The sequence below is a fragment of the Amborella trichopoda genome, chromosome 13, assembly GCF_054954075.1.
Source record: "Amborella trichopoda isolate Santa Cruz 75 chromosome 13, AtrichopodaSantaCruz75HAP2 v2.0, whole genome shotgun sequence".
NCBI lineage: Eukaryota > Viridiplantae > Streptophyta > Magnoliopsida > Amborellales > Amborellaceae > Amborella > Amborella trichopoda.
In genome coordinates this window covers 742,390-755,489 of record NC_142348.1, presented here as the reverse complement: position 1 = coordinate 755,489, position 13,100 = coordinate 742,390, and the positions used below count along the sequence as shown (strand labels likewise).

Below are 13,100 nucleotides of genomic sequence, written 5' to 3'. Positions count from 1 at the left end.
ATACTCTAGACTACTCTTGAAAGCAAACTGATGGGGACCGCGTTTTTAATTCCTAAACCAATTTTTTTTCCTTTATATTGATCTTACATATAAATAAGGATTAATTGAGAGAACTGGGGACAAACAGATCCACTTGAGCTAGTGCTTTGGAGGTGGGATCAAATGTATAACTCGCTTGTTGGCCTCATGGGAACACAAAATTTGATTTTTGAAAGCTTATATGAGGTTGCAACCTTATATTTGCCAAGTAAAAAAATAAGTGTTCCAAATTTGGAAAACCTTCAAATTAATGATCTCGAGATATACGTATTTAAAAATAAAAGAATTTTGAGTCTTAAATTTTTTATATTTTGTAACAAGTTATGTGAGCCTTCTATTTTTAAAATTTTCAAAGTGTTTATAAATCGGCTAGATTTGTACAGTATTTGAAATTTTAAATTCATGATTAGGATTGAACATAGATTTTCAAGCTGTCGTAAGGTTTCTGATGCCAAAACTATATCTTTTGGTAAATTTAGAGGCGAACCTTACTTGTATAGTACAAGGTGATATCTTATACAAATCTCACCCATTATGTAATATATTCATTATATATTATATCCCTTATATTAATAAGGGTGTGGTTTGTATGAGGCCGAGGGACTAAACCATCAAAGTAAGGTGCGCCTTCAGATAATGTTAAAAGATGTTCCAATATTGGAAATCTTTATGAGGGCCTTAAAATTTATTTTAATCTCTCATTATAAAATTTAAAGCTTAAAAAACAATGTAGATCAAGCAAATCTATGAACACTTGAAAATCTTGAAAATTGACGGTCCAAAAAATGCATTACAAGATGCACTATTTCCAATACTTAAAATCCATTTTTTTCTCATGTCCCTACATCTTGAGGTAGAGATGATCAATTTGATGCTTTTTGGGCATCAAGACAAACTCTTCTAAGTGAATTATTGTGGTGCGCCTTAATTCGAGGTCCTTATATAAATCTTTCCCAATAAATAATTAAGAGTGAGGTTTGTAAAGGTGCACATTTTATAATATACAAGTAATTCACACTTCTAAAATTTGTCCAAAGTTGTAGTTTCGAAGTTGAAAACTTTAAGGTGACTTGAGAATCCATGTTAACCCTAATTATGAAATTTAAAATATCAAAACAGTGTATATTGAACATATCTATAAATATTTCAAAATCTTAAAAATAGACGGTCTAGATAACTTGTTACAATATGAACTATTTTTAGACTTGAAATTCTTCTTGTTTTTTATACAATACATGTTGAGGTCAAGAAGACCAATTGGAAGGTTTTCCAACTTCAAAACACTCTTTTCTACAAGAATTTTAAGGTGCACCTTACTTCTGTAATATAAGGTTACACCCTTATATAAACTATTTTTAAATATAATTGATAACACTTGAAAATATAAAGGTTAATGTTAGAAGGAAAAGTTAAAATAAGGCTTAGGCCTTATGGGAAAAATTAAAGCCTCGCCTCAAAACTCATCTAGAATTGCAATTTTGGCCATGGAAAACCTTAAACCTTGACCAATATATTTTGTCAAAAAAAATTTGGATTTCAAACATCCATATCAGCCATTTTCAAGTATTCACATATTCATAAGATTTATACCATTTATTGAGCTACAAATTTTATAATCAGCGGTGGAAACAGACTTTAGAGACATGAAATGGTTTGGAGATATTGTGAAATGGTTATTTCAGAATGAGATAAGGATTTATAGATAGTCATTTAGGGTATTATAAGCTTGTAATCTGATTTCATAATGTTTGATGTTATTTGCTATCCTTTTGAAATGGTTTTCAGTCAAAGCATGCCTTAATCGATTGACTGCCGATCCAAAATCATACCATCTTGGATCAATGTAAAACTATGGGGAACGCTAACATAGGGCATTATGAGTCTACCATACAAATTTCAAAAGGTTTGAATGCTGTTTGATGCATTTTCAGGTTGAGATGAAAGTTTAGATGAAACTTGGGAATTTAACCTAAGGTATCATATGCTTATACTTATAATTTGAAGTCATCTGGACTTGATTTGACCCACTTTCTATAAGTTATACTTATTATGTTAAGGCTCTCAGCCATTGTTGGGTTAAGCAATAAGCACTATATATCAAACGTATTGACATTCTTGACTTTAGATAGAGGTTTCTCTCTAATCTTAGGGAGTTTTCTCATGAAAGTTGTTGAAAATGTTCTTGGCACAATGCCCTACAATCCTAATAAAGAATCAAGGCCGTTAAATCACTATTTTAAAAGTCATTTAAGCTACAAAACTCATAATCACGGTAGACTGCAAAAGGAGATTGTTGGTCTAAACTTCGAATTGAGATTTCTCCCAAGTCTAGACTCGAGAGGAATTTGTTGGGTTTGGTGATAGCCGAATCGCCATACCCATATTTTATTTTAAAAGATTAAGGGTATTATCGTAAAAAAAAAAAAAATATTTTGGGAAGCAAAAAAGTGATCTCTATATAAGGGAGTTAAATAAAGTATAATACACATCCTTTTGAGGGTCACCTTTTTGGGGTTTATGGGAATGGATCTCCAAAGATGGAGATTGGTATCCAAGAGAGAGAGAGAGACATGACTTCTGAAAGAGAGAGACAGTATTCCTATGAGTTTTGGATTGGTAACGCTTCCACTTCTAGAGAGAGAAAATCTTTCGGTTGTTCTCAATGTTATCTTTACAGTAGTAGTATTGCGGTGGGAAAGAAGGTATTAATCTTTCGGTTGCACTCAAAATTATCTTTTCGGTAGCAGTATTGTGATGGAAAAGAACGTATTGATCGACAGTGTTGCTCGATCGAGAGAGCAGGTTTAGAAGGAACGGTCATTGATGGTTTTCTACCGATGTTTAGAGAGCGGTATATCTCTTGTAAACCAAAACTATAATCTTCATTATATAGTGGATTTCTAGCTGCTGAAGCTGTGGATGTAGCCCTACGGGATAAACCACATAAATCATGTGTTGTTGTGGTGTGTTTTTTTAAGTTTGCTTTATTTCTTACATTCAACTTATAATTGTATTCATCTACTTTGTATTTAGCCTATCATGTATATGATCTTGGGTGGATCCCGTTATTTGGGATTCTCAGTTATGCATGCTGGGGGCTCTCGATAACCCTACAGAGTTTTCTCATGAAATTGGATGGAGATATTTCCTATGGGAAAGGAAAACATTTGTGTTCCTAATTTGGAGTCACCATATACGTTCGGTGGCTTCCTCTAGTGAGAGAAGCAATGCCAGCAATAGGGAGAAATGAGCTTTCCATGAGAAACACTACGATAATACCTCCTTCAAAGGGAGATGGTAGTTTCTTGTAGTGAAGAGTTCATATAGAGATTTTGGGTCGTTTCCCCTTTCAGTGAGAGCAAGTATTAGTTACTCTCAAGTATCTCTTCTCAGTGGGTGATGTTAGACGAAAGAGCCGGTCTGAAAAGGTTGCTCAAATGAATTTTTCAAGGCTTAGAGAGATAAATTTGTATCTATAATTTATGATGTAACTCTTATAAGTGTGGTGAATTTCAATTTATCATGTCCATGGATATAGCCTCTTTAAAATGAATCCTTATATCTTTTGTGGTATGTGTGTGTTATGTTTTAGTTCTTGCATTATCATTTACAACACAAGATTTTTTTCGATATTCAAGTTATATCACTTGAGTAATTGAAATGTCCATTCTTGCTTCGAGAGCCAATACCAAAATAGAGGTAGTTTGAATATTTGTTAACTAAATAATTAAAAAAGGCAATTGTGTGATATGTATTTTACAAAGTAAGAATCTATTTCTAAATCGGTTGATTCAAGCAGCTAGCTGAATTTTTGAAGTTATTTTGCACATTTTAGTCATGTTTTCTTTTATTGATATGCCTTTAATGTCTACATGGTAATAATTGGCACATATCCAACTCTAGGGAGATAAAGGAAAATGGATAATGAGAGAGAGAGAGATACTCCTACATGGCATTAGGAGGGATAGATCATAGAGAAAGATGAATAACCCATAGCTTGATATTGGGGAGAGAAAGAGGTGCATTAGTTGATAGGCACTTTGGCACTAAAAACAACAAGTAAATGCATAAAATCTTGGACAAAAACTTAGGGGGCATGTAAGTTAAATATGGAAAGCGAGGTGAGGTATAGATCTGCTTCACATTTGTCATAAAAGGAGACAGAATTGTGCAAAGGCATGAGCCTAATTGATTGTGAAAGCTCTACCCATTCAGCACCTCAGAAATTTATCAAATCGATCATCTCGACCTCAAGATTTGTGGACGTTTGAGAAAATAGATTTTAAATCTAGGAAATAATACATTTTTTTGGATTGTCAATTTTTAAGATTTCAAGCTTTCATAAATCTGCTTGGTCTACATTATTTTTAAAGCTTTAACTTTTTATTATTAGATATGAAAATACATTTTCAAGTCATCACAAAGATTTCTAATACTAAAACAACATCTTTTGATAGAATTTGAAGGTCAGCCTTTCTTTAATTGTTCAGGGCCCCAACCTCATTTATACCACACCCTTTAAAAATGACAAATTATCTTATGTAGACCATGACTTATACCTACCCCTCTTTTTTTTTCCTCTTTTTTTAAATAATTGTGAATCAATAGAAATATGATTATTTTTTTTAAAGGACACAGTTTCTAGGATGCCAGCTGCATATTGTAAAAATTTAGGCTCGACAATAAATGTATTTTTTAAATATAGTTTGATCCTAATTTTTGGAGAATATATAATCGGTGGAGTAAAACGGAGATCATGAATATGAAAAAAATAATAATTGAAAACTAGAAATAATAATTATATTTAAAAAATATTTAGACCGTTAGTTACACTTGTTTTTTAGATGGACCACCTATTTGCATCTATCTTTAAGATGGATGCTTTATACGTCTGGACTGCATATTGTAGAAATGCGGTCTAGTCCACATGAAACGATTTTTCTTTTAAAAGAGTAGGGCTTTCATGGATCTTATATTCTGCACACATGTACGTCTCTTTATTAATAAAATAGGTGGGTCCTTTGATCTCCACTGATTCCCCCTTAAAAAAAAAAAAAACTTACACCTATCCCCACCAAACCCAACCTTTTCTCTCTCTAAATTGAGGGTTTCACCCTCACTTTAACAACCAGGTAGACTTGAGATTAGAGGACCCTGGGTCTAGAGATTTCCAATCTCAAAAGCGACCGCGTCGAATAGAACGAGTTGGTTCACTATAGGGGAACCGGGCGATTCTTGAGCCTTGGGAAATCACTTGTGTCTGACTATTACCCTTTCTAAAATTTTGTTATGCATTAAACGGCAGCAAGGGCCGACCCGGGACTTGCCTCCACGACTTCCCATAGCAGGCTTGTGCCCCGACCCGAGTCCATGTTTTCCAACACTAAAACCAAACAAGAAGAACAAAAGAAAATGAAAATTTGAATAACTTTGGGTGAAAAGTGCAGAACAATCCATCCAAATTGAGAAAACAAATCATAGAAAAATACTTCCAAATTCCTATAGAGAGTCGATCCAACTCCGATCCTACTCCCCATTAAAAGTTGGCCAAATAATTTATTTAAATGTAGGCTACTTGATTCTAGAGTACATATTTTTTCTCAATGGGGCAAATAATATAAATATTTACAAATACTTTATAATTGCTATTATGTTTGAATTTTAATTTAAATAAAGTATTTAAATATATGAGAAAATAAAGTAAAAAGATCTCTCCACAATTATTAGGCCCCACCCAATTTTAATAAATTTGAGTGGTCAAATGAGCAGCAAAATGCAAAAAGAACCAGCATTATTCACCCAACATAAAAGGAAAAAAGAAAAAGGAAAAAGCCTGCATATACCAACTCTTTGAAGTTAGAATATTGAGGAATCTTGAACCACTTCCATTGTTTGCACCAAGATGAAAGCAATTGAAGCCACGTTTAGACTTCTCCAAGTGTTGATTGTTTTGTTTGCAGGATTAGGGCAAGCAAAAGCATTGGAAAAGAGAGATTTCCCTGAAGACTTCATTTTTGGGGCAGGAACTTCAGCTTATCAGGTAATTTTCTAGCTATGTGGGTTTTAATTTAATTTTTGGTTCCACCCAAATTCTTTATTTTCATATTCTTTTGCTCTCTCTCTCTCTCTCTCTCTCTCTCTCTCTCTCTCTCTCTCTCTCTCCTTTTCTGTTGGTTTTTTTTTGGTTAAGATTGAAGGAGGGGCGACGGAAGATGGTAAAGGGCCTAGTATTTGGGACACTTTCACACATAAATTTCCAGGTAATTTTTAATAAGAATTTGTTTTTTTTTTTGGGTGAAATTTTTGCTTGGAATCTATTTTATTTCACCTGATCTTCGGGGCTGAATCTCGGCCAAATTTAGCTGGGAATTTGGTAAATTTCAGTTAAGATTTGGAGAGGGATCTCTGCCAATTTTAGTTGGGGACTTTCCTTAATTTGAGCTTAAAATATAGGATTTAACAAAACAGACCAACTTCTTTTTTTTTTTTTTTTTACTTTTTCAAGCAAACTTTTTTTTAACTTTTTAATAAGGTAAATTAAAAATGTTTTGATGAATGAATTGGAAAATAAATTGTGATTATGGTGCGCAGATAAGATTGATGGGGGAAACAATGGAGACATGGCTGTAGATTCCTATCATCGGTATAAGGTTGGGTGCATTTTGAATTTTTAAATTTTAATTTATGTTTATTTTTAGTGTTAATTTTAATTATTTGTTTAACTATTTGATGTTTATTGGCTTTACAAAATTTATGCAGGAGGATATACAATTGGGGAAAGAAATGGGGTTGGATGCATATCGCTTCTCTATATCATGGACTAGGATCCTACCAAGTAAAAATTATCGTTGTTTCTTTTAATTATTTATTTTTTTGATATGGATCTTTCTCTTATTTCTCTGTTGGCTTTCTAATTTATAACAAAAAAAAAAAAAAAAAGCCAAATGGTCTTTTGCTCCTGAAGGAGCAAACTGTTCATTTGCTCCATCGGGCAAAAACCAAGGGCAATTTTAGGACCCAAAATTTTGGGTGTGTATCCTCTGCGATCTGGAGACAAACTCAAAAAAAGAAAAAAAAAGAGAAAAAAAATCAAACACAAACTCCATGAGCCTAGAAAAAATAACTACCCAAAATTGAATGTACACCGTTCGCTGTTTGGAGTTTGGACAGCAAAATCTAAGTTAAGAATTAGCTGATTATTTTCAAATAGATTTTAGAATTTTATTAGCATTTCATATTTCACACTCCAAAGTGATTAACTTGACATTTCTATAAACGAAATGTTAAAAGCTATTTATTTCTTCTTGCTTTATGCTAAAATTTTAAAATATCAAAATAAGATGCAAGGACTAAATTTTGAGGCCATCATATGAACTTATTAATTTGTACTAAATGCTTCAAATTTACTGATTAGAGGGAAAATTGAGAGGAGGGGTCAGCAAGGAGGGCATCAAACACTACAACAACCTCATCAATGAGTTGATTGACAACGGTATCTCCATTGAGTCTTTATCTAATTTCTTTCTTAAGATTTTTTCTTTTTTTCTGTTATTACTTGATTATCAAATGGTATGGTTTTTGATTAATAATTTGCAGGGATGATGCCTTTGGTGACACTGTTCCATTGGGATTTACCTCAATATCTCGAGGATGAGTATGGAGGATTCTTGAGTTCTAAAATTGTGTATGTTTTCTACCAATTAATTTTTGCCCAACAAGTTTTACTATAAAATTTCGAAAAACAATGAGAAATTTACTATATAATCATTTTCCGAAAATATTCTTGCTCACACAAGTGAAAAATGTACATTTGCTCCCTCAGGCAAAACCTAGCCAAGAGTAATTTTTGAACCCCAGGAAATACCTGCTCAACATAACAAACAACCTAAAAATAATTTTCTCGTACTTTTTAGGACGCTTGAAGCTGTTGGTTTTCACATTCGACAGCTAGGGGAAATTGGGACCTTCTTGCACCAATTGTGAATAGTTTTATAGGACACAATTGAATTTATTCTCTCTACGCATTCTTTAATTAACATTTTCTTTGGTGATGATAAATATATGCAGTGTGGATTTTGAGGACTATGCCAACATTTGCTTCCAAGAATTTGGTGATAGAGTGAAATATTGGGTTACTGTGAATGAGCCATGGACTTATAGTGTGAGAGGATATGATCTAGGTATATCAGCCCCTGCTCATTGTTCACCTTCATTAGGAAACTGTACCCAAGGAAATTCAGCCACCGAGCCTTATCAAGTTGCACATAACATGCTTCTTGCTCATGCTGCTGCCTTTAGCCTATACAAAGACAAATATGAAGTAAGATTTTGATTTCTTTTCTTTTTTATTTTGATTTCTTTATTGGAAAAAGAAGAAGTGGTCTCATGGGACTAAATTGTACATTATTCTTTTGGTTGAGACACCAAGTTAGGGGTTTTGTTTCACCCCAGAGCTTTCAAATCATCTTTTGAATCAATTTAAAAAAAAAATAAAATGATATGGATCTCACAAATGCTCTAGATCATTTCCTGCTCTAATATTGACCATAGATTGCCTATTTGATTGATGATGGTACCCATTATTTTAAGAGCTTAAATTCATTTTTCTTCTCTCTCCTTATTAGGATCTCAATATGTTTTACAACACAAGGATTTGTACCTAATCCAATGCTTTTTTTTTACAAGGCAGCACAAAAAGGAGTCATTGGTATTTCTCTATCAGCCCATTGGTATCTGCCCTACTCAAACACCAATGGAGACCATGAGGCTGCATATAGAGCTGTTGATTTCATGCTTGGATGGTTAGAATCCATTATGTATCAATTTGATTTCTTAATATGTTCCTTTATTGTGCCAAAACAAATTTAATAATTTGATGTCAATGTTTTGTGATAGGGCCCTAGATCCTATAACAAGAGGTGATTACCCCTTTTCCATGAGAACTTATGTTGGGGAAAGGCTGCCCAGATTTACAGAAAATCAATCTCATAATTTGAGAGGATCATTCGATTTTATTGGGATTAATTACTACACAACACACTATGCATCTGATATTCCATATTCGAGCTTCTCGAAAGCTGTCAGCTACTCAAATGACATTCATGTGGATCGAACAGGTACAATTCCAAAATATTGAGACTGTTAGCCATGCACACATGGGGGGATGAATCTAGGGTTGGCAATGCGCTAGGATTGGGCCAGGCCTAGCCCGACTGGTTGGAAGGGCTAGGCTGAGCCACACGTTTACTTCAGATTTGGCAGTTCCATGCCAAGAGCAGCTTGGCCAGGCAATGATATGGCCATTTCCATCAGGCACTTATGCTGGCCTAGACCTGGGCTAAGCCCGGCTGAGCTGAGCTGCCCAGCCCTTTGCCACCATTTCTAGGACTGTATGGCCAATCATCAATTTGGATCGAATACAGTGGGTGGGCGACCAAGGCTTCCGCGCTCTTGAATCTCCTCAATTTTTGTAAACAGATTTTCACTTGTTCGTTTGATCTAGATGCCCGATCCAACCAATCTAGATCAGTATATTTAGTGGGTTATCCAAAACTTGATTATGGGTTTTTAAACATTGTGTAGAATACATGTGGTATGTATTTTGCCACAAAAGAGGAGTAAAGAAAAATGACTGGTGAAGGAAACTGACTTTTAATCAGAAAACAAACAATAATAATCATTTATGGAAAACACAAAATAAGACGGTTTACGTTGATACAAGGGGGCCATAATCACTTTGAACCATCAAATATGAAATTAGGCAACTGTTGGATATAGAATTAGGCAGCTAAAAGATGTGCTATTAACCGTCCCAAGAAGATCTTTCCATAACAGAAACTATAATATATCCCCCTTCTTTACATTAAATGGCTAAAGTGTTTTTGACTTTTGTTAACCAAAGCTAAACATTCTTATCTAATACAAACCCATCATTTATTTGAAATTTTTCAATAATTATTATTTTTAACTATGTGCAGGGATGCGGAATGGCATTCCTATTGGGCCACAGGTACACACCATATTTGTGTTATTCACATTTTTTTTTTTTTTTTGCCATTTCGTCACTTCCAAATTGTATTCATACATATTAGATTGATTTTTTAAATATATTTGTATTGTAGGGTGCCTCCACTTGGTTATTTGTGTATCCACCAGGTATCAAAGACCTCTTGGTTTACATTAAGGAGAGGTACAACAATCCGACGATCTACATCACCGAAAATGGTAAATGAAATTAACTAATTCATTAATGTGCATTTTTGTATATGCTGAGCACTTTAAAATAATTATTTCAAAATCATTGTATGATAAATATTTCAATACAAGAGAACATAATTTCAATACCAAAATTCGACAATAAAATTGTTTATGAAAAAAAGGTAGTCATTATTAGAGCCTTAGCCGTCAGATGGGGCGGCCGGAGACAAACCATTGATAACTCTAAAATATTTTAAATATACGTACTTTAAATGGTTATTTTTCCCAAGAACTATTCTTTAATGAATTAAATTAAGGAAACGGTTTTATGAGTCCTAGGACTCTTGTAGATATGCATCCCCGCTTATAATCCGTTTTTGAGATGGATTTTGGACTTAATCTTTTTAGTGTATATATAAAAAATAAATTTTAAAACTAAAAATGATAATTTTTTGAAAAGAAATAAAATTAGACGGTTGATTTATATATCTTTTGGAAGGACCATCACTCAATATCTTTAAGATGGACGTGTGATGCCTGAGGGGCTGCGAATGTAGTTATGCATCCACCAATGCATAAAGCATTTTTTCTTAAAATAATTATTTCTGCAGGGGTGGATGAATATGACAATGGGACCAAGCCCTTAGAGGAATCTCTTCAAGATACAATTAGGAAAGACTGCCACTATAACCATCTCTTGCATATCCGAGAAGCCATCAGGTATGACCAACATTAGCCATTATATTGTGTATTTTAGACACACAGAGAGAGAGAATTTTGTCCATTAATCCATTCAAAAAGAACAATTTCAGAGAGATTGGATGAATTTTGTCCATTAATCTGTTCAAAAAGAAAAATTGTTCATTTAATATTTTGACCAAAGGTGGTTTTAAAATATTATAATTTAGCTTTTTAATGTTTTGACTTTTGACCAAAGTTGGTTTTGAATGGATTTTTGAAGTTTTCCTCTTTGATATATTTTTGGGAAATTTATCGAACACTAAATTTATCAACTATTTAATATTTTCGCCATTTTCTACTATTATGAAATCATGTGTAGTTTTATGCCTTTTTAAAATTAAATAAAAATAAATGGATAAAATATTGAAGAGTTTATCTCTTCGGTGTATTTCGATAAAAAACAATTTACTTTTATACCAAAACACACCTAAGAAATTATTTAACATTTCAACCATTTCTTTTTAGTTAATTTCAAAAGACTCATCAAAATACACATGATCATGAATATGAATAGTTGAAAATGGATAAAATGTTAATTTGTAGACAAGTTAGGCATTATCATCGTTAAAGCATTTTCCCAACTAATTGGGGCCAGCTACAAGAATCATGGTCTACCATTTTGCTCTATTAAGGATCGTACCCTCATTGACGCCATAAGTTTTTATATATTTTCTTACTGCTTCCAACCACATCTTTTTTAGCCTGCCTTTTGTCGTTTTTTAGCCTTCCACTTGAACTAAATCGTACATCTTAATAGGTGTTGTATTGGGTCAGCGCTACACATGACTAGCCCACCTAAGTCTATTCTCTCTCATCTCATTACCTATTGGTGCCATACCTATATTTTTTCAAATGTGATTATTTCAAATTTTATCACTTCTGGTCTTACCACTCATCCATCTCAACATCCTCATATCTGCTACACTCATTTTATGGGTATATTATTTTTTGACCGCCTAACATTCTACCCCATAGAACAAAGCCAGTTGTTCTATAGAACTTGCCCTTTAGCATTATTGATATGCGGCGCGGTTGAACATCTCCACTTTGTCCACCCAGCTGTAATGACAAGTTAGGCATATTTTTTTAAAATTCTCAAATATAAAACAACGAAAACTTTACCATGATACACCTAGTTTGTTAATTATTAAACATTTTAACCTTTTCCAATTCATGACCATGCATTTTAATAGTTTCTTATATTAGATGAAAAGGAAAGGATAAAATGTTCAACAACTTATCTCCAAATGGAATCTTGATAAACTATGCCATTGCTGATCCCAAGCTCAAATGAGAAAGGAAGAAGATTGTGTTAGGTTAGCAGCTAGCATAAAATTTTTACCACATCTTTATAATGAATCTTAATCCAATATTATATGCTGAGCAGAGTGTGGAACAAGATTCGTGTAGTTGGCTTCCAAATAGTTGAGATAAAGCTTGGATGATAACGATGATAAAAAAAAAATTAAAATTTTCAAAGAAAATTAAAAAAAATTGTGTGAATTTTTTTTAATCCCAAAATTGTGTCCACTTGGTTGAGAAAAAATCATTCTTTTCTTGATCGGCTCGGGAAGCCAGTCGTTTTGATACTCATTTCGAATCATGGATCAAACTTTTGGGTCACAATCACGAGATATTTACGATGGTACTTCTGCTTTCCAGGCGAGGAGTGAGAGTGAAGGGATACTTCTTTTGGTCCCTCTTGGACAACTTCGAATGGGAAGATGGTTATAGCTTGCGCTTTGGCCTTTATTATGTTGATTACAAGAACAATTTGAGGAGACTTCCGAAGCTCTCAGCTCGTTTCTTTTCGAGGTTCTTGAGAGAGAAAACCACAAGCCTCGAGGAAGCCGACCTCATTAACACTATGTAGCAAGCATATGTTATATTGGATTCGATTTTTTTTATTCAATACCCTACATCAGAACTGATTTCTCATGGCATTGAGAGAGGAGAGAGGGGGTAATCGAAAATCATAGTGTGAATTTGTTCTTCGTTTAGTTAAGAGATTGTATATGATAAGGCAATTTACTTTTGCTTCAAAGGTCACAATATGCTATCGTTGTCCGATGTGAAAACTGACAGCTTGGAATGTATATCAAAGATTGAGAAAACTTTATTTT

The 13,100-nt window shown here is 33.5% G+C and overlaps 1 protein-coding gene across 2 annotated transcripts; it reads left to right on the top strand.

Annotated features, from left to right (window-relative positions):
- The first annotated feature begins 5,876 nt into the window (after nucleotides 1–5,876).
- LOC18437423 (beta-glucosidase 12) lies at nucleotides 5,877–13,100 on the top strand. Of its 2 annotated transcripts, none has more exons than XR_016047841.1 (13): nucleotides 5,877–6,079; nucleotides 6,230–6,299; nucleotides 6,631–6,689; nucleotides 6,799–6,874; nucleotides 7,454–7,531; nucleotides 7,636–7,723; nucleotides 8,107–8,359; nucleotides 8,729–8,840; nucleotides 8,935–9,155; nucleotides 10,017–10,048; nucleotides 10,161–10,263; nucleotides 10,848–10,956; nucleotides 12,640–13,100. XR_016047841.1 is itself a non-coding variant. In XM_006847633.4 (13 exons), the coding sequence occupies exons 1-13, from the start codon at nucleotides 5,942–5,944 to the stop codon at nucleotides 12,848–12,850; spliced, it is 1,554 nt and encodes a 517-aa protein (XP_006847696.1). In that variant the 5' UTR covers nucleotides 5,877–5,941; the 3' UTR covers nucleotides 12,851–13,100. The 2 variants fall into 2 exon arrangements, 1 of the variants encoding a protein (XP_006847696.1); XM_006847633.4 differs by having other exon boundaries at nucleotides 8,725–8,840.